Source organism: Phyllostomus discolor, chromosome 13 (genome assembly GCF_004126475.2).
Source record: "Phyllostomus discolor isolate MPI-MPIP mPhyDis1 chromosome 13, mPhyDis1.pri.v3, whole genome shotgun sequence".
Taxonomy (NCBI): Eukaryota; Metazoa; Chordata; class Mammalia; order Chiroptera; family Phyllostomidae; genus Phyllostomus; species Phyllostomus discolor.
The window spans coordinates 72,762,452-72,785,157 of record NC_040915.2 but is presented as its reverse complement, the minus strand read 5'-3'; the positions used below and the strand labels follow the sequence as shown (position 1 = coordinate 72,785,157).

Here is a 22,706-nt window from a genome sequence, read left to right as displayed (position 1 = left end):
GGCTCTGATGAGATCAGACCTTGCAAGAAGACTCAAGACACCAAAGTCTGAACACCAGTATTGAAGTATCAAGCTCTTTGCAGCTGAGGGTTTGGCTGTGTTTTTAACAAGCCACAACCAGCCCACTCATGAATGGCAACATCTGTATAAAAATATCAGTTACTAAGAAATGCTAATTTGGGAGTACAGTCTATCCAACTCCTAGAAGAAATGGTTTTGTGGAAGCAGGTAATCGTCTTCAATGAGAAGATCAGAAATGTAAAAGTGTATTCAAAACATTCTTATGTTAAGTTAAAAAAAATTTCCACAGTTGTTTAGTTGCTGGATTTACTTTCTTTAGAGAAGTTTATATTTTCAACTCTCATGATATCTTAGAGTAACAAACTCCCACTATGTATTACTCTCTGAAAAACATCAGGAAAAAACATCACATTAGACATTAGGACAGTTAATTTAAGTCCTGATTTTGCCACATATCAGCCATACTAGTTTAAGTAATTTATACAATATTTTTAATAGACATAGTTCCATTATCTACAGAATAAAAACCATAATGATTATAACAACTACAACTTCAACACCTAAAACACCCTAGTACATAGTAAAGTTTATGAAATGTCTGAAATTTGGCAAAAACATAAATCCCAATGAAAAGTGTTCCCTTCCTTTATGTATCTGAAATTTATCTCTTTAAGTGCCTTTCTTTAATGTACCATGTAACTATCTACAAATAAATGTTTCAGTAAACAACATTGTTGAGTAACCTTAGACCATATCCTTTTCAAACTCCATCCTTCTGGACTTGGGAGGCGCAATATCCCCAAATCCCTCAGGAGCTGCTGCTCTGGTTCTTCTGCTCCTTCTAACCTTTCCTATGTGGACTTGAGGCCACTCTGAAATGCTAAGCAAAACAAATGATAATAGCAGCAAGGAAAACATCAAATTCATGTTACTGTGATGAAGAAGGGAATATAGTGACCCATACAGCAGAAGGGCAAAGAACAGCTCTGATGAGGAAGGTTAAACAAGTCAAGAGCAGGACATAGTGTCAGAACAACAGAGACCTCCTTCTCTCATAATGCAGGCTAATTCTAACACTAATACTAACAGTAATACTAACACTAACAAGACATAAGTGCATGCCTACATATGCATTCCATTTAATGAATATTTACTATGTTCTGAAACTGGGCGTAACACTTTAAAACTATGATTAATTTTTCAAATAAAGCTACAAGAAGAAACCCATTACTATGTGCATCTACAGATCAGGAATCTGAAACTTGGAAAAAATAAACAAGTAGCCCAAATTTACAAAGCAAGTTTTTAACCCAGCCAAGGCTCAAACCTTTTTTGGACCATTGCCCATGCCCTTAGCCATGAAGAGAACTTTCCTATATGGCCTCTGCTTTCTGAAGAGAGCCCTTTTCATTCTCAGGCACTGTCCTTTTCCAGATGAGCTCACATCATCATTTTATGCTGAGGTGGGAAAGCATTCTTGTTTTACCTCTTGCTGGTCATTTCCAGTCCTGACTTTAGACTACATCCAGTTAGCATCTAATTTAGCTTAAAAGATCAGACAGCAAGCTTATGCCTTACCTTTGACACTATACCTTAATACAGACTCCATTATAGGAGCTTTGAAGTTATAGAGACCCATTTACCACAGGAATTCAAATCATTAACTGTGGCAAGTGCCACTTAAAAACATACCTAAAGAGAATGGCCACACCAAAATGAGTGATTCACATATCACCCTCGAACTGAACAAGAGTGGAGATGGCAAGGAGAGAAACAGTGACATTATGGGGGAGAAATGCTGCTGATGACTTGCTTCTTGTGACTCATTTTAGCCAAACCTGAGTATCATCTCTGAGCCATGCACATTTCTGTGAGATCTGGATCACCTCTCCCTGGTTGGCAAACACCTAGGATCAGACACCATGATAATGTATGATTCCACAATCCTATTTTATTTTTAAATCTATTTTAGAAAAAGAAACCCACAGGGACCAGAAATGACCCTGTGTGAGGCCTTTCACATGTGAGGAGAAGAGGCTCACAGTGAGACATGAGCAGGAGTTTCAACACTCACACAGTCCACTGAGAGCACAGTCAGGCTTTCCACAGGGTTGTCACGCCACATTAGCTGTTTCTGAGCAGAGCCTGAACTGCTCCACCAAAGGCACCTCCATTCTCCTCCTTATAAAGAATTCAGTCTCCTAGGGTTTGTACAACAGAGACCTGGGCACACTCACTCTCCCTGGATTGCTGCCTTGGAGGCTTTTTCAGGACCCCTTAGGCCCTGCTTTGGATTCACTGATGGCTCTGAGGGAGCAACTAGATGGTCAGACTAATGTATCATCTAGTTATAAAGAAACAGAAATGAGATCATCAGAAAGGGGTGCTGTAAAGTGGGAAATGTCTCCCCAAGATTGTTTGCATAGCAGAAAGAGCTCCAATTCTAAACTTTCATCACATGCATTGGTATGCCTTTTTTTGGTTCATTTGTTGTTTTTTTTTTACATCTTCAAGGCTTCACTTGTGATAGCATGTGTCTCACTGCTTTTCAAATTATCTGTATATCCATATGACTCTACAGCTATTTCTAATAATTATCACTATTTAAAACAGAAACCTAATCATTTAGTAAGTATTCATTATGATCAGCTTTTATTATGTGCATCTTAATTCATTTTTAAAGAGGAGGAGTCACATACTAGGCACATTCATAGGGTTAAGGAGGTGTAAATGACCTCAAAAGAAAAATATGAAAATATAGTTAATAATCAGTTATTTACTGTGAGCCAGGTGTGTCAAACTCATTATCACAGGTGGCCACATCAGCCTCACGGTTGCCTTCAAAGGGCTGAAATAAGTTTAGGACTATATAAATGTAACTACTGCTTAACTGTTAAAGACTTGAAATTACATTTGGCCCTTTACAGCCCCTGCTGTAAGCACTTACCATGTTCCAAGTATTTTGATAAATTTTAAAGTTATTATCTTTAATCTCCAAAAGAAACTTTATAAAATGTGTGGTATTGTTTTACAAAAAAGCTGAAAATAGATTAGATAACTTGATGATGACATAACTAGAAAGTGACTCTTTAATTTCAAACCCAATGCTTTCAAGCTTTATCTGGTAAATTTCAGAGATCTGGTTTTATACTCAAAAAGCAGCAGGGATATATTATGGTCTTGAAATGCCTGAAGGGCTGGTAGAAATTTGATAAGCACTATTCTATGTGGTGCTTTGGAACTATGGGCAGACATGGTAGAAAGACATTTATTTTCAATCTAGACACAAAGTGCTTAATTATTAGATGTACATCTAAATGGATATCAATGAAATGAGCAACCCTGTCAAGTAGTTAGCTCTTTGTCACTGGAAATAGCCAGTGTTTGTATACTGTGTTCATGCACTGGAAGAATTAACATTGTCATAGTTTCCACACTACCCAAAGCAACTAAGAGATTGAATGCAAACATTAAAATACCAATGACATACTTCACAGAAATAGAACAAACATTCCAAAAATTTATATGGAACCATAAATGACCCCAAACACTACAGCAATTCTGAGGAAAAAGAGCAAAATAGGGAGGATCACAATACTTGATAACAAACTGTATTACAAGGTCACTGTAATCAAAACAGCCTGGTACTGACATAAGAACAAACATGTGGACCAATGGAACAGATTAGACAGCCCAGAAATAAAACCAAGTCTCTATGCTCAATTAGTATTCAACAAAGGGGGCAGAAACATAAAAGGGAGTAAAAATAGCCTCTTCAACAAATAGTGTTGGGAGAACTGGACATCTACATACAAAAAAATGAAACTTGATCACCATCTTACACCATACACAAAAATAAATTCAAGGTGGACAAAAGACTTAAATATAAGTTGTGACAGCATAAAAGTCCTAGAGGAGAGCACAGGCAGGAACATCTCAGCTATTCCACGGACCAATATTTTCACCAATATGTCCCCTAGAGCAAGGGACATAAAGGAGGAATAAACAAAAGGGATCTCATCAAAATAAAAAGCTTCTGAATGGCTAAGAAAATAGCCTTAAAATGAAAAAGAACCAACCATATTGGAAAACATTTGCTAATGACATGTTAGACAATGATTTGATCTTCAAAATATATAAAGAACTCACATAACTCCACTCTAGGAAGACAAGGAACCCAATTAAAAAATGGGCAAAGGACTTGCAATGAAGCTTCTCCAAGGAGGATATACAGAGGATTCAGAGACATATGAAAAGATGGCTCACTATGGCTAGCCATGAGAGAGATGCAAATTAAAATCACCATACGGTATCACCTCACACTGTTCACAATGGCCAACATAAACAAAGCAACAAACAACAAGTGTTGAAGAGGTTGTGGAGAAAAGGGAACCCTAATACACTGTTGGTGGGATTGCAGACTGGTACAACCACTATGGAAAACAGGATGGGATTTCCTCAGAAAACTAAAAATGGAACTGCATTTTGATCCCTCAATTCCACTGCTGGGATTATATCCTAAGAACCCTGAAACATTATCCAAAACAATCTATGCACCCCAATATTCCTAGCAGCACAATTTACAATAGTCAAGTGCTGGAAGCAACCTAAGTGCCCATCAGCAAATGAGTGGACCAAAAAACTATGGGACATTTACACAATAGAATTCTATGCAGCAGAAAGAAAGAAGGAACTCCTACCTTTTCTGACAGCATGGATGTAACAACAGCATTATGCTAAGTGGAAAGAGCCAGGCAGTGAGGGACAAATATCATATGATGTCACTTTTCACTGGAACATAATCAACCAAACAAACAGGCAACCAGAATATAACCAAAGACATTGAAATTGAGAATAGGCTGACACTGACCAGAAGAGAGAGGGTAGGGAATAATGAGGGAATAAGGTGAAAGGTTTCTAGGAACAATTATAAGGACACATGGAATAACAAGGGCGGGTGGAAACAAGGGAAGGATGTAGAGAGGGCTGGAGTGGTGGGGAAGAGGGGGAAGGCAGAAAACTATACTTGAACAACAGTAAAATATATAAATAAATAAATACATAATACATAAATAAATAAATTCCAAACCAGCAGATCTATAAAAAACTCATAAATACAGAGAACATTTTGATGATTGCCAGATAAAATAAAGGTTGGGGGTGGGTGAGTGAAGAATGTGGAGGGATTAAGAAGTACAATGTGGCAGTTATAGAATAGTCATGGGGCTATAAGGTACAGCATGGGGAATACAGTCACTGACATTATAACTATATGTGATGTCAGGTGGATACTAGCTTTATCAGGATGTTCACTTCATAAAAGGTATCAATGTCTAACCACTCTCTTGTATGCCTGAAAATAATATAACACGGTATGTCAATTATGATTAAAGTACTTAAAAATTTAAAAATCTAAATGGATGGAGAATTATATACCTTGCTAATGCTAATCAAAGAAAGCTAGAGTGGCTATATTCATTTTAGACAAAGCCGATTTCAGAACAAGGAAAATCATCAGGGTAAACGTGAGTATTACATAACAATAAGTGTCAAATTCTCTAAGCAGATACCAGAATTTTATATTTGTATATCATTAACATGAGAACATCAAAATACTGAGCCAAAAACTGACAGAACAAAACAAAAAACAAACAGAATATAGAGTTAACTCCTTGCATGGGCTTTTTTCTTGGTTTTCATCTGGACAATCAGAATCAGAATCAGATGGACTGTTTGTACAATGGCTGGGAGTTGGGAGAGGAACAGCACCTGCTATTTGATTCACAGTGTGGCTGGGTTGGAATTGGGGAAAACAGGCAATGGGTTTCATTCCTACATGTATGTGATACATGAAACTGGACTGGAAGCCTGGGGCTCAGTTTGGGCAGGAGGACCCTGAGGCAATGCTGTCTGACATTATCCTAGCAGTGAAGCCTGAGGAAGCCAGGAATAACTGCAGGGTGGGGACAGCCAATGGGAGAAATGAAAAAGCTTCTCCTTTCGGCTCCTTGTCCAGATGATTACATAGTTTCCAAAAGCACAGGTGTTGCTTCATGTGTTCTTAACACATGAAGCACCAAGCCCTGAAAGTGGCCTTCAATAAATGCGCCTGTTGATTATGAAGCCTGACACTTGTTTACATTTAAGGAATTTGCAGTTGGTAGATTTTATAAAATAAGGGCTCAAATGGAAAACTAAAACCATGTAATTCTAAAACGGTAGCTGTGCTCATGCTGGTGTAGTTCAGTGGATTGAGTGTGGGCCTGTGAACCAAGGGGTTGCTGGTTCAATTCCCAGCCAGTGCACATGTTTGGTAGGTTGTAGGCCAGCTCCCCAACTGGGGGTGTGCAACAGGCAATCACACATTGATGTTTCTCTTTTCTCTTTCACCTTCCCTTCCCCTCCCTCTAAAAAATAAAATATATAAAAAAAAAAAACTGTCATTTTCATTACATAGAAGACAGAATCAAGACTGTTCTTGATGGTTTTTGTTTGTTTTTGATTTAGAAATCCCCGAACCCAGCCTCAGTCTGGAAGCTGAAGGATAAGAAAAGAGGAGGCAAACAATGTAATAATACTTGCTCTAAATAGTAAATGTAAAGGACTATCTTTTGTGGGCAGAGGGTAGTTCTACACTTTATAGCCCTTAGGAAACTGTCTCTTGTCATTACATCAGTGTGGCCTATCAATGTGGTAGACTTAGATACAGCCTATTTCATGAAAAGTCTTCACTTCAACTCTGATGTGAATATACATTACCTGGAGACTTTGTCAAAGTGAACACATTAACACAGTAGTTCTTGTGGTTGCCTGAAAGCCTGCCTTTCTAACAAGCCCTACACAGGTCACTCTCAGCCACAGGCAAACTATGAAGAAAGTCCAGGGAGATCAGCCTCCACTATGAAAGTTGGGCCAATCTTCCTAATACCAGTTTAGCCCGTAATTTCATGGAACTCGGGCCTTGGCCATCCTCTGCCTTAGAGAACAGATAGCAAGGTCCTGTCGGAGTTCTTGTGTACTCAAGGTGAAGAGTCATAAGAGTTCTAATTTAATCATTTAGTTTCACAAATGGAGACACTAAGTTGCTAAGGGGTTGAATCATCTGTTTATTATCCCATAACCATACACGTGTATGGTCAGGATTCTAATGGTGTGTTTCTAGATAGGGCCCCTTATCTGCTGCATCTAAGACAGGAAGAGAACATGCAACAGAAGGTATGAGGACAGGACTCTATGTGAAGTGTGGTGGCATCAGAAAAATTGGGAGGGAACCGACTTCCGGCAAGATGGCGGAATAGGTGGATGCCCCGTACCTCCTCACACAACCAAGAATAGAACAACAATAATTTACAGACAGAATAACACTCAGAACTGACAGAGGATTTATCTGAATGGAAGTCAGACAGACAAGAAGTTGAAGTAGACCCGTACATCCAGACTGGTAGGGGACGACGAACCGGGCGGGCGCAGGGCTGGCGCGGGTCGGCAGCACATGGAGGTCGGGGAAAATTTGGCGCAAAATCCGTGCCACAGCCATCTGGGACGCAAGAACGCAGCGGTGATCCTTGAGTACGCAAGCTGCGGCTGGCGGACCCAGTGAGGCAGCGATTGTGGACCAGGGCAGAGCTCGCAGCCCAGGATCCCAAAGAAGGGTCTGAGCCCAGGAGAACAGAACTACCGCCATTGTTCCCTCCCGTCCCCGCTCCCGCCCCCGCCCCCACATATAACATCACAATCTAGCAACTGGGGTGCCCAGCCCCAGTGAACACCTAAGGCTCTGCCCCCCACCGTAACAAGAGAGACCAGACCGGGGGAAAAAAAAAAAGGAGAGACAGGGAAAGACATAAGATATGTTTCCAACAGGACAGATCAGTCCCCCAGGACTCATCCTTTTGAGCGACCGAGAAATAGCCAATCTATCAGATGCACAGTTTAAAACACTGGTAATCAGAAAGCTCACGGAATTGGTTGACTTTAGGTGCAATTTAGATGAAAGGATGCAGGTTACCATAAAAGAGATGCAGGAAGATACTCGGAGGAGAGCCAATAGTGAAAAGAAGGAATCTGAGTCTCAAAACAATACAGTGTACCAGAAGGAAGATAGAATCAACCAAGCAGGAAAGCATGATGAAATAAGAATTCAAAAAATCAAGGAAAAGCTTAAGAGCATCCAGGACACCTTTAAACGTTCCAACATCCGAATTATAGGGGTACCAGAAAGGGAGGAGCAACAAATGGAAAAGGAGAACTTCCCCAATCTGGCAAAGGGAACAGTCTTCCAAGAAATCCAAGAAGCTCAGAGGGCCCCAAAGAAGTTGGACCCAAGAAGAAACACACCAAGGCACATCATAATTACATTAGCCAAGGTAAAAACGAAGGAGAGAATCCTAGAAGCAGCAAGAGATAAGGGGACAGTCACCTACAAAGGAGTTCCCATCAGACTGTCAGCTGATTTCTCCAAAGAGACCTTGCAGGCAAGAAGGGGCTGGAAAGAAATATTCCAAGTCATGAAAGACAAGGACCTAGATCCCAGATTGCTCTATCCAGCAAAGCTCTCATTTAGAATGGAAGGGAAGATAAAGTGCTTCTCAGATAAGGTCAAATTTAAGGAGTTCATCATCACCAAGCCCTTATTTTATGAAATGCTAAAGGGACTTATCTAAGAAAAGAAGATAAAGAAAAGATATGTATAGTAAAAGGACAACAAACTCACAATTATTAACAACCACACCTAAAGCAAAACCAAAAGAAACTAAGTAAACAACTAGAACAGGAACAGAACCACAGAAAAGGAGGGCATATGGAGGGTTAGCAACAGGGGAGTGGGAGGAGGAGAGAGGGGGGAAAAGGTACAGAGAATAAGTAGCATAGAATGTAGGTTGAAAATAGATAGGGGAGGGTAAGAATAGTATGGGAAATGTAGAAGCTATAAAAATTATAAGTATGACACATGGACATGACTAAAGGGGGGGATATGGGTAGAAGAGTGTGTACAGGGTGGAGGGGGGTGAAGGGGGAAATGGGACAACTGTAATAGCATAATCAATAAAATATATTAAAAAAAAGAAAAGTTGGGAGGGAACACAAGGAACTCAAAAACCAATGCAGATTCAATGATGAAAACATAAAAGATCAGATACAACAAAGTACAGTATAGAGATAGTCATTTTATTATTGACATAACAGTATTTTCAGAAACAATGCATCAAGTACAGTTCCATTGAAATAGGGTATGTGGGGAAGAATTAGCTCCTTTTTTTCTCTTAGAGTGAGTGATCCAGGCTTCAGGTCTTAGGCAAAGCTGTCATTTAAGCTGCTTTTTTAGTATACCAGATCACAGCCTGACTAGAGCCCTCACGGGTCCATGCTAGGACCGGATTCCATTATTGCACTCTTACTAAAATGTTTCCTATAGGGAACCTATCTGAGTGGCTAGGAGAATGTCACCCAGACCCTGATTCGGAAAACTGACGGGGAGTGAGTCAGCACATAGGAGCCGAGCCCCTGATCGGTTTTCCCATGGGGAATCAGGCCTGCATTGTACCTAGGCTGCTTTGAGGCTTGCTTTTTGCTAAAACTCCCACACCCTGATTTGAGACAGCAAGTGCTTACTGCATATCTTTAAAGTAACTTCCTAAAATCTGTGCTAAACCTCCCAAGTATGGAGTGTAACCAGTTCAACCACTTTTCCCCTTGCACCTGAAACATCTTTTCTTTGAAGTGATTAGCAGCATTCTTAACTTCATTATCTGTAAAGGGTAACCACCTAAAGCAAACCTGTGCATAGTAAATGAGGACCATACTCAGTGTAATGTACCCAGAAAAGCAGTAAAAGCCTGTCCAGGCAGGGGTTGGGGCCTTCTCTCACTTAGAGAGCAGCCATGCTGTCCCTTTTTCTCCACAGGACTTCTGCAGTCCGTGTGGATTTGTTTGTCGCAGCCACAACACACAGACCCTACTGGCTGGAGTCCACATCAGTTCCCTAATCAAGAACATCGGTCTCTATCAAGTATGACTCAACCCTTAGGCATGCAGTAAAGGCTAGTAAAGCCCAAGCAGAATTCATCTGGAAGTTCACCAATAGTGCCCACTCTCACAGTGGACCCTTGCAGTTCTCTCTATCATCCTGAGGTTATAAATCCCAGTGTCGGCTTTCAAACTCCCTCCAACCTCTCATCCTATCTAAGAATAGAAACCTGTATAGCACACCAGTCTTGTCGCATAACTTCGTAAAATCAAAAGCAAATAGACAAAAATGATACAGAATTTTCCAGTTCAGGCATTTCCTAACATCAATGCTGCAACCTTTAGTCTGGAGTCCCTGTTACCTGTTTTTCATGTTGTCACTCTGAGGGCATGAGCTAGGGAAAGGAGAATGACATCCATAGGGAACCTGGGACACAGAGGCCAGGTGGGCTGGGCACCCTTTACTTTTATGACAAGAAATGGCCACATGACAGCAGAAAAAAATAGTAAAGGAAAGGACACTAGCATAAAAGAGGAACTTGTTCTGGTTGGTATCCTCAGAGGGAAAAGACAGCAGGATCAACAGAGGATTTCAGAAGAGCAGTAGCAGCTTCAATGAGCACATGCCGGATGGAGCCTATTAAAAAGAGAAAACAAAAACGAGGACTGAGGGGCAATAATAAGAATGCATGCCTTTCCCCCAGTCCCCCCTAACCTCCCTGCTCATCTCTCGAGTCCTGCTTTTGACTCTTTGCAGTACCCCTGGCTTCTGGTCATCCAGACTCCTATCACTCTCCTCTGGCCCAGAAATAGTCAGCAGTAGTGGGACAATAAACTCTCAGGAGTGCAGTCTCACACTCAGCATAGTACTGACTTGTGAGGAGAGTCAATGCCACTCCATGTCCTTTTCACAATTCACGCTTCCCATCCACAGCCCTTTCCCTCTTCACATACTTCCCCACCGGCCCCAGTGTCACACTGCACCCCCTCCTGCCAAGGGGCGCAGTAGCTGGGAGAACAGAAAAGGCCTGGACCAGGATGGTCAGGGGGATGGACAATGGTGTTTCTCTCCTGGACACATTCTTTCAGACTTGGAGGCCATCTGTCTGGGAAGATGCCCAGCTTCCTAAGGAGGGAAGGAGGTGAGGACTGAGGATTGGGCTCATACCTGCATGGATGTGAATCCAAGTCACAGCTTTCCTTTCCAGAAGTTCCCACTCACATTTCAGATCCTTATAGTTGTCATGGATCCAGATCACTGCCAGGACTGTGGCCCAGCCTGAGGAATCCTCACCCTGCAACAGACAGAGACTCCCCTGAAGCCCCCACTCCCTCCTCACTTTCCATGCCCCCACATTGCTACTAAATGAGACTACCTGGCCTCCCTAAACCTCATTTATGACTTGCAAGGCATAACTCCAGGCCATAAACCTCAGGGCAAGGATACATTGCATCTTAGGATACAAAGGTCTTAAATTTTAAAGCCAGTGTAACCACCAGGACAGTGCTCGAAACTCCTAAACACATTCGTAATGAGAATTAGCCAGCTGTGATCAAAGAAACACATGCAGCCCTGGCTGGGTGGCTCAGTTGGTTGGAGCATCATCCCATACACCAAAAGGTTACATGTTCGGTTCCCAGACAGGGCATGTATGGGAAGCAACCAATCAATGTGTCTTTGCTGGCCCCTCTAAAATTGATCCTGGGGTGAGGACTAAAAAACAAAAAGAAGCACAAGAGTACAGTTACTTTATATTTTCTAAAGCATCTTCAGGCTGTTTTTTTTATTTGAACCCTCACTAAAACAAAAAATGAGGAATCATCAATAGCCAAATTTTTAAGAGAGAAAACTGATTCATACCAAAGTGAAAAGAGTTGCCCAAAGCTTGCCTTCTAAAACATGACGGAGGTGGTACTAGAAACCAAATATTCTGGTTTAAGTCACATTGCTCATAAAACTCAATTTAAGTCTCATGCATAAAAACAGAAAACCGGTTCCTGTGAGTTCTCACACACGACCCTGCAATTTCAGTGTTTAGAGACAACAGATCCTCTTTTATCATGAGCTTTAAAATTTGGAAACAGCTCTCATGTCCTCTGAGTAGTCTTGTTTCACATCAAAATTCTCAGTTCCTTTCATCCTCTCTTAAGAGGATTTATGTCAAAGCAGTAAGAATCCCCATGTTTGTTCTCCTAGCCTAGAAACAAACACAGTGATTTCTAAAGTATATCTCTTTAAGTGGTCACATCTGGAGGTATATGTACTTATAAAATTCTGTGACTCCAGCCCAAACTGTAAAATACACATAGCTTTTCTGGCAACTCTGTTGCCCTCAACAAGTCATGTTTGTAGTCATCTAAGTCTCCAATTTTCACATGCAGCAGCTGTTAAGTTACTTGGCATCTATTCTCTACCTGTAGAGTTGAGAATTTAGAATGAAAAACAGTATGTTTATTTCAGCTAATTTTTTTTTAATTCAAGCCATTGTTCAAGTCTTTTGGGATCCTGGTTTTCTTGTCTAATACTCTATCTCCCAGTTTGGTCACACACAAATAGGAAAGCATTGGTTCACATCTCCATCTAAAGTTCATGGAAAATATGGTCCTCCAGAGAGTTCAGAGCCTGGTGGGTCTAAACATCGGTTTCAAGTTGAATAAATTCATTATTCAGTATTATGGGTTTTCAACTAGTTTGTAATCAGTCCATATACTCATCATTAAAGACTCCCTACCCTTTGCAACAGCTCCAGATGGAACTGGAGAATATTATGCTAAGTGAAATAAGCCAGTTGGTGAAAGACAAATACTATATGATCTTACTTATAAGAGGAATCTAATGAACAAAATAAACTAACAAACAGAATAGAACCACAGGCACTGAAACATATAAGAGACTGACAGCTGCCAGGGGAAAGGGGAAAGAGAGTGGTGGAGAGAAGGGGAAGGGACTAGTCAAAGAACATGTAGGAATGACCTGTGGACAGGGACAATGGTGTGGAGATCGACTGTGGGAGCAGGGGGCGGGTTGGGTAAAGGAGGGAAAAGGGGGAAAAATTTGGAAAACTGTAATGTAATAAATGAGAAAAAAGAAATATAATTTACAAAAAAGAAATATAAATTACAAAAATAAGAGTACCAATGCATAAAAATATATATATTGTCTTTTAAAATTAACATAGTACATAAACATAAAAAAGTAACAAATAATAAAAAGTAAAAATATAACTAGTTAAAATATTTTTTAAAAAGGAAAAAAATCAAATACCTTACTGAAATTATAATATACCAGGGCCCTTTTATTATTTTAAAGATTTTACTTATTTTTAGAGAGAGGGGGAGCAAAAAAGAAAGAGAAGAGAAACAACGATGTGAGAGAGAAACATCAGCCGGTTGCCTCTCATAACCACCCCAACTGGAGACCAAACCCACAACACAGGCATGTGCCCTGACAGAAAATCAAACCACAGCCTTTCACTTTGTGGGATGATGCCCAAAACAGAGTCACGCCAGTCAGGGCCAGGGCCAAGGCTCTTGATTCCCTTGATTTCTTGGCCAAGTTCCCATGTCGAAGAAGGAAATGTTAGTCTAACATGTTTTGTTCTCAGTGAAACCAAGTTAGAACTTCATGATCCTTAAGATTTTCATTTATTTATAAATTAATTATATTATTAATCAAATGTGTGATTGTTCAATATTATCCTTCTTAATTATGTTTTAGAAGAGTACTTTTCAATAGAAATATAGTGCTGGATGCACATACAATTTTAAGTATACTAGAAGCCATTGTAAAAAGGTAAAGATAAAAAGGTACAATTATTTTATTAATATATTTTATTTAACTTAATATATTTAAAATATTCTTGATTGATCAAACTTTTTTTACAGAGGGAGAAAGGGAAGGAGGGAGGGAGAGGGAGATGTCAATTTGTTGTTTCAGTTATCTATGCATTTTTGCTTGATTCTTATATGTACCCTGACCAGGAATCAGATCTGCAACCTTGACATATGGGGACAATGCTCTAACAAACTGAGCTGCCCAGAAAGGGTTTAAAATATCAACTTAACATGTAATCAGTATAAAAATAATTATTGATGAAATACTTTACATTCTTTTTTATATTGTCTTTAAAATGAGAATGTATTTCACAATTATAGCACACCTCAATTCAATTAAAAATGTAGTTCCTCATTTGCATTTGCCCTATTTTAAGAGCTTTATAGCCACATCTGACTAGTAGATGCTGTGTTGGATGTTGTACTTATAGGATATCTGAAGTTTTTTAATCACCTTCACATTTGGCAGATTCAAAGTGACACTTGTCCTTTTCAGGCTTTTGGCATTTGTCTTCTATTTAACAACATCTCAGTTACAAGATTTAGTAAGTTACCCTGAAATCCTGGAGCATAATTTATCCTCATCAGCAGACTTGAACACATTTGAAATATTTGGGCCATCCCTATAAACACTTCACCTTCCTGAACTTCAGTAAAATTCTGCTAATTTCTGGACCACTTCCTTTAGTAAGAACAGGAGCAATAATGTGGGTCCTGAAGATAGACAGTCCCAGAACTGAACCTAACTCTGCCACTAACTGGTTAGGTAACTCAAACAAATTGTTACAGTTCTCTGGGCTTCAGTTTCTTCATCTACAAACAGCAACACGAATAGGATTTATTTTACTTAATTGTTGTGATGAATAAGTAAGATCATGAATGTTAAGTGCTTAGCGCAGTGCTTGGCACAGAGTAATTGCTCAATAAACAGTTGTTATTATAATCACGATGCTTGGCAGAGAATTAAAGTAGAAGAGAATTTTTGCTTTCCCTTTGTCATCCATCAACTCCTACTAACTAGACCATTAGTTCCTTGTTCTTTCTTTTCTAACCTACCCAGAAAAAACCCTTCTACCTCTACTTATTAGAAATTTACCTAGTCTATGGCCTTCTATATTTCCTTCCTCAGGTGACTCACAATTCACCCCAATTCTCTTTTACTGACTCCAACCACTCAAGTACATACACATTCCTTTTTGTTCTCTGAATCTCACCTTGGCAGGGAGTGCAGCCAGAATATCCTCCACACTCATACCTAGGATCTTGGCCAGACCTTCATTCAGATCCCAGGAACCATCTGCCTTTTGGAGGGAAATCAGCTGTACAAGATTATTATCTTCAGAGACTTTGGGAAGAAAAAAAGAAAGAGGGTGAGAAATTAAGAAGCTTCTCACCTGCAGCATACTTGAAAAAGAAGTCTGAACTCAGGCTGTAAAGTGTGCAGAACTCTGCAGAGCCCACCAAGATCCCATTTCTTCCTTCCCTGGGGGACACGCATTCTCTCTGTGACAGGGTAAGGTCACCCCAGGGCTGCACTGCACTTAAAAACTCAGCAAAAAGAGAAATTTATGGGGAACTAAAGGGTCCACATGATGGTGCTATTTAAAGCTTTCTCCAGTCTTGTTTAAATAACCATTAAAATGTTAGGCATATTTTAAAAATTCTAGGCAAGCACAGCTTGAATTTTAATTATCAAAAATTTCAAAAGAAAGCATATTTAAGGAAGCAGTTAGTAGTCCACCTCAAAGAGTAGTCTAGTGTCTAAGCCTAGTGGTATGAAACTTGCTTCAAAACCACAAAATTTTTATAGAAAGTATCTCACATCTAGCTATATGGGATGTATACACTTAGATGGGATATATACACTGGATATATACACTTAGAGCAACTTAAAAATTAGTAGGCAAGAAAAACAGATCTACTCTAATAGGAAAGCAAATCTAAGACTCTGGATTTCAAAAGTCTGAGTTTGATTCTCAGCTCTGCTAACGTACAAAATCTAATAGCTACTTAACCTACAGGAATCTCAGCCTTCTCTGTAAACTGGAGATAATAATGCCTGATTCATGAGAAAAAAGGGAAAGTACCTGGAAGGCCCATAAATGGCTCCCTATAAACAGTAGTTGCCAATTAATTCACAAAAACCAGCAAGACACCACTGGGGAACTTTTCTTTCTACTTTAATAAGAGGACCCATAGTAGAGAAAGCTAGAGTGGAGATAGGACAGCACAGGAAACCAATGCAAACTGGGAATCTGCTCCATGGACAACATAAAGAAAGTTCTCATGACAGCCCTAGGAGATGAACAGTACGACAGCTGAGGAAACCAAGACTCTAAAAAGTGAATTAATTTTCCTAAAACCCCACAGGAACTGCTAGTACAGAGATCAGAATTCACCCAGACCTCCAAGCCCTCTGTTTATAGAAGCCTAAGAAGAATGAATACATAGAGTATGTGGCAAAGATGTTTCAACAATTAAACAATTGCATGCCATAAACCCTAGCTACAAAAATTGGAGAAATGAGACAGAAGTCACCTGTGAGCCTGTTTAAGTAGAATAGGCACCACTTAGCAGCGAACTGTACTTTGACTTGATGTATCAGGTACTTGAGAAGCCTAGCTGCTTGGAACACAAGGCAATGAAATGATTGAGGAACACTGGTGACAGAACATCATCAGACATCATTAGAGAAATCTATCTTCAAATCCAACTTCTAAAAAAAATGACTAATGCAGCTTGGGCCCAGACAGGTCTGCAAGGTTTTCAAGCTGAGATGGCAAAGGGGGTAAGTTTAAGGCTCATCTCAAATGGCACTGGGGTAGGTTTCAGTGTCCTATACTATAGACTACTGAAGCAGGGCTGACCCTGGCAAATACAGGGACTGGACAAATTTTACCATCTGCCTGACACTTTTCGAAGAGATTACCTCCCTGGGAAAGAGAGCCACAAGATAGCAGAGCAACAAGGATTAGTTCCACAGTTCCTACGGATCAGAAGAGACCTGAGGCCCACCTCACCTATGCAGTGACTTTCCACACTAGTCCTCATGGTAGAAGAACAAGCCCTTATCTTCAGAGGGGAAGCCGCTTTGGGAGACATGGCTTTACTCCTTGGTCCGCGATTAAGAACTCGGCCTCTGTCTAGTCCTGTATGTATGACAGACAAACATTGGTGAGAAAAAGTCCCTGGAAAGATGCACACCAAAAGGATACGGGCTCTTATTCATTGTGGACCTATAGGGATCATAACCATTCTTCTGGTATGATACACTTAAATTGAAAAAAGCACTCAGTGGGCTGAGATGCAGGCAGATGGTTAGAAAAAGGAGGCCTTCGTATGAGCTGAGAAATTCCAGCACAGACACCAACACCAAGGCCCCCGTGCTCTCTGCTGTGGGCAACAGGCCCTGATAATTTGAGACACATTCAAGTATGTCCTACCCAATGTCGACCTCAGTTACCTTCTTTTTTTTTCCTCCTAAGATTTTATTTATTTTACATTTTAGAGAGGAGAAGGGAGAAAGAGAGGGAAACATCAATGTGTGGTTTCCTCTCACGTGCCCCCTACTGGGAACCTGTCCCTCAACCCAAGCATGTGCCCTAGACTGGGAATCAAACCAGCAACGCTTTGATTTGCAGGCCGGCGCTCAACCACTGGGCCACACCAGCCAGGGCTCAGTCACCTTCTTTATTGTGCGCTTTTTCTTCTCCCACAAGCCCAGATCCTGCACACACCTGCCCACTCCGATACATGACAATGGCCTTTTATGCATCTTTACTTTCAGTATGGCAGGCTTCCTCCAACTATGTCACTTAAAACTACATTCTCCTTCTAAAAATCTCTTCTCCCTCTCTCCTTCTGAAATGGTAGTGGATCCAGGTACCCAAGCAGCCAGGTTTGAGAGGTGGGATCAGTGCAGTCGGCAACCTCTTCAGTTCCAAATGCCACATCCATATCATTCCTCTTCATCCTCACCTGGATTACCTTCCTCATATCCTCACTGCTGTCAACCTCCAACCTCTCTGGCCTTTTCCATCATTCACTAAAGTATTTGAAAATCAGTCAAAGACTTCCACTTTAGGACAAAGCCTGCCATCATCTTGAGAGATTATGGATCCATGTAGATAATTTATCTGATACCCAAATTTAAAAGCTTCTTACCTTCCTCAAATCAAAAGGCTTCAGCCTCCATTCTACTCCAGCCCGATCCCTCCCAAGTCAGTATCTGATTATCAAACAGAACCGTTCCCACTGTAAAAAAGTAATTAAAAAGAACTCTACTTTTAAGATACAATATCCAATTTTTCCAGCTTTCTAACTCAGAGATTTTTATTTTACCTGGCCTTTGACTTCATCTGGACCTTTAAGTCTTTGTCTCCTCTGTTTGTTGCTACATAAAAATTTCCTTGTATCTTTACTCTCTTTTCCATTTAGCCTAAATCTCAGGTTCAACACTCTTCAACTCTCTTATTACTATCTTCAATTCCTTGTCCCTAACTTTCTTTTTATCACATCCATTGTTCAAAACCCAACCTCATTGAGTGGGTGGGCTGGAATGGGAGTAAAAGGGCAGAAAACTGTACTTGAACAATGATTAAAATAAAAAATTAAAAGAATATAAAAAACAAAATAAAACAAACAACCAAAAAACCCAACCTCAGAATTAAGCCAACACTCTACTCTCTTCATTCTTATACCAAAGTTGTTGCACACTGCTGAACTGAATCACAAAAACGGATTTCCTTTAGTAGTTTGGTACCACTGAAAACGTCAACGTTTCAAAACTAAACCGGACCTTCAACATTCCTTGACAAATGCTCTATTTCTCCTTGAGCATTTCACTCTCTGGATTTCCACAAGGCTATTTCCAACCCTTAGCCCAAATTCTCTGTTCTGCAAACTCCAGTCTCATACTCATTAGGTAACCTTGCTGTTTCTCACTAATGTAACAGAAAATGATCAGACAGAAACTCCAAAAGCTTGCCTCTCAGCCTCTGAACTGAAAGCTAATTCCATCCCTTTTCTTCCACATCCTGGCAATAAGGGAAGAATGTCCTAACACTTGTCCTATTAAAGGCTAACCCCTCCTCTGCTGTTCTAGATCACATCCTCCCTCACTTCCTCAAACACCCTTCTCAATTGGTTACCCTCCCCACACCCAATGATGTCAAGCATCTCTAGGGGCATTTCCCTGTTAGCATTATAACATTCTCAAATCTCTTCCATTCTGAAATCATGAAAAGATGTAACACACACACACACACAACAAATCAACATTTTTATAGGTATCACTCCTTATTCCCTCTCCTTTTCAACATTTATAAAAAGTGCATGTACAAGCTGCTTCTCATTTCCCACCTCTCATTTGCTCTTTAACATTGTGAATATAGATTCTTTCCTCATCTACACCAGTGGAACTGTTCTTGATTAGATTAGCAAGACTTTCTTTGATATTAACACAATATACTACTCTTTTTTTCCCATTAACATTTATCCCTCCTATAACTTCTGCCACCTCCATCCACCCCAATCCTTCTAGCAATCACCATGCTATTGTCCATGTCCATGAGTTCTTTATCTTCTGCTTTTTATTTTTTGGTTCTATCCTTCTTCCCTGCCCCACAACCTCCCTAGACTTTCCAGTTTTACTTTGACTCCTCTGCACTCATTTCTTTTCTTCCTACTTTACTCCTTTTTCACATGGTTTGGGGAATCTATCCCTAGATATTCTTCAGTGTTACAATCTTATCCCCCTTTTCATCTCATTTTATACCTGCCCTCTGAATAATCACATCCATCCCCATGACTTTCGCTATTACCTAGATGGCTTATGGCTGAGACAGTCCCAGCAGTTAGCAGCCCTGTCCAAACACTGCCAGGTTGTTCCTCAGCCATCTGTGTAATCCTTAATCATCTAATTATCAATACAATTGATCAGCTTCAGATTTAGACAGTGCTTAAGTCTGAACACCCAGTGTTTATGTGCACTTTTGTTTAATTTTCCTCATTTTTTCCCTTGGATTGCTTTAAATTTTTTTTGCTAATGGGATATTTTCCAGGTTTCTAGGACAGAAAGGTTTCACACCAGTCTGAAATCCAAGATGTGGAGACATAAGCAGGGAAAAAAGACCTTTCATAGGCATTTACTTTAATTGATGGATCCAGACATCCAGAGCCCCTTGTTTTATATGAGTTTAAATAGAATAAAACTCACCAACTGCAGGAGAGCAAAATGCTGCAAAAGAACACAACAGCATTGGCCTTGGAATGTCACGCTGGGCCAGGGGTCCCTGAACTGGCTTTTCGAGATCCTTGTTAATGGCAATGAAAGCTGTGTGGGAGCTTATCACTCCACACTCAAGGCTGACTTTCAGCACATCTTTCTTATCATTTGCTGGAGTCTCCCCATAGCCCATGTCCTTGGTCTGGAGAAAGGACTTGGCAGCAAGGCGGTGGATGGTGAGACTGAAAGAGAACAATTCCTGTGACACAGGGGAAAGCCTGTGTGCCAGCTCAGAGCCTCAGAAGTCAGGGATGGCCCAGGAGAAAAAAATCAGATGGGGAGAGAGAAAATCTGAGTGGCTTAAAAAAGAAAAGTGGTTTTAGGGAAATAATCGAGCCCAAAATTAAGAGCAGGAAACCAACCCCCCAGAATGGCAAAGACAAGAAGGAAGGGAAGGGAAGAGAAAGAGAAGAGAGGGGAGGGGTGGGGAGGGGAGGGAGGGAGGGAGGAAGGAAGGAAGGAAGGGGAGAAAGAAAATAAAAAGAAAACTAAAATCTCACTTGGCATCAAACTTGGGTTGTAGAGAAAATGTCACTTTATTCTCAAAATTCTTGCTCTGGAGGGTGTACCTGAGGCAAACTTCCCCTGTTGCCTCTGCTGGCTAGAATTAGAGAAGAGCAGAAATGATGGAAGGGAAGATAGCGCCAAGAGAAAGTCTGCATTGGGGCAGCTCCCCAACCCCACACATTAACACTTCTGACTGGAAAGCAGGTGGTGCAGGAAACCGGGGACTCAACATGATGGAGAAGGGGGCAGGCTGAATCTGTCCGGCAAGTGTCCAGAGCAAGTTCAGGGCAGCAGCTACTCTGAATGGAGAAACAAACAGGAATGGACTCTCACCGGCATCATCCCAGTCAACTGGGCATAGATGATTAACCTCTGACCCCTAAAGATGACAGTCTGTTCTGGGGAAAGCATTGTAGCGGACAGACCAGGCGGCAACTCCCAGCGCACAGAAATGTCCTCCACTACAGGCTGCAGAGAACGTTTCAGGGCCCTAAGAACCTGATGGAAGAAAGAGAACAGAATAATAACCCAAAATAATAATGGTAATGAATACTCCTACTAACTGAATGTTCATTGTGCACAGATGCTATGCAACACAATACATATTATGCCTATTCCTTAATATACATTAGGAAATGGGCATTGTTACTTTTGCTTTACACATGAGGAAGCTAAAGCAGAGAAATTTCATAAATGTGAATGAAGGAAATGTCTGGGAAAAGAGACTCTAGAGAAGTAGCCATTAGATAAGAAACAGCATCAACTGGGAAAGAGGAACTTAGAAATATAACCAGAAGTGGAAGATGCCTTCCCTTGTGCATACTAATCAAACGGAGTATCGATGCATCACCTTCTCCAATCTACCAGACATATTATAATTGTCCTTCTTATTTTCTTCATGTCATTAGCATGGAGGATAGAACATAAGACAGAAAAAGGTTCTAACGTGCACACCTGGAATGTCCATCATGACGGTCAGAATTCTTAGTTTCTGTTTCTTGTCTTAAACACAAAGCCCTAACCTTGTCCAGCCTTTTGCTTCTGGGCTTCCAGCTGCTGGGACTAGATGCCATTTCTCCAGAAATTACAGTGGATGCTTTTAACATAAAGCCAAAAGTAGCCCATCAGGTAACTAGCCCAAGGCCTCAGGGACAGAAGGCAAGGAGCTGCAGAGGCAGTGTGTTGCTTCCACTCTTGCAGCAGGGCAGCCCTGCTCCACACTCACTCCAGAGCGCCACCTCTGGATGCCATCCTGTGCCTCACCTTCGGCTGCATCCTCTCCTTGCCTGTGATGAATTCTGCTGTGCCTGCTGCTGCCCGGGCAATGCCTTTTATTAGGCTGGTGGAGGCTCCTTCTCCAATACCAAAGGAGAAACATCTGCAATTGTGAAATAGATAGACATCAGAGACAGGAACTAAATGGTGACATTATAAAATTAATACATGATGGTCGAAAATACATAGAGAGAGTATACCTCCTTGATCAAAGGCATTATAACTACCACTTATTGAGCATATTCTATGTTTTAGAAGGCCAAATGCCTTAAATTAATGATGCAATTTAATCATCCCCAGACTCCTAAGACGCAAGCTAATGTTACATTTTGCAGATAATCTGTGGCCCAAAGGGTTTTAGAACTCTCTCCAGATACAGACCAACTGGTACAGATAGAATTTGAGTACTGATCTGCTTGACTACATGATTCCCCTAGCAAGCCCTTATTATTATACTGATTCTAGAAGCAGAAAAAACAAAGTAATAGGATTATATCATCATCAATTATTTTAATAATTAGGCCACAGAAAATGGGAGAGTTAGGAAAAAATAGACACCGTGCTCAGTGCTGGACTAACATTGTTCTGCGACCATATCTGCCCAAGCGAGGCTAGCCTTGGGTTGGACACTGTACTTCCTGCTCTTCTGCCTAGAGAGCTCCCACCTGCCCTTGCTCCTGGGTAGCTTTTTAATCACAGCATGACTCCCGAACTAGAACTGCCTATAAACAGAGAATATATTGGTAATACTGGTACCAGCAATTTTAGAAGGCATGACAAGTATAGTTCTCATTGTAAATTAATACGCTGCTATTTT

General features: G+C 40.7%; 1 protein-coding gene across 1 annotated transcript in view; it reads right to left on the bottom strand.

Moving 5' to 3' along the window:
• Nucleotides 1-9,292: 9,292 nt before the first annotated feature.
• VWA5A (von Willebrand factor A domain containing 5A) overlaps nt 9,293-22,706 on the bottom strand; it is a 31,202-nt gene continuing 17,788 nt past the window's right edge. Inside the window, exons 11-18 of the mRNA XM_028528744.2 lie at nt 21,878-21,992; nt 20,948-21,112; nt 20,608-20,708; nt 20,039-20,289; nt 16,842-16,970; nt 15,036-15,166; nt 11,156-11,282; nt 9,293-10,624 (exon numbers count right to left, since the gene is read on the bottom strand). Coding sequence (XP_028384545.1) covers nt 10,545-10,624; nt 11,156-11,282; nt 15,036-15,166; nt 16,842-16,970; nt 20,039-20,289; nt 20,608-20,708; nt 20,948-21,112; nt 21,878-21,992 — 1,099 coding nt within the window. The 3' untranslated portion in view covers nt 9,293-10,544. The remainder of the gene's footprint in view (nt 10,625-11,155; nt 11,283-15,035; nt 15,167-16,841; nt 16,971-20,038; nt 20,290-20,607; nt 20,709-20,947; nt 21,113-21,877; nt 21,993-22,706) is intronic.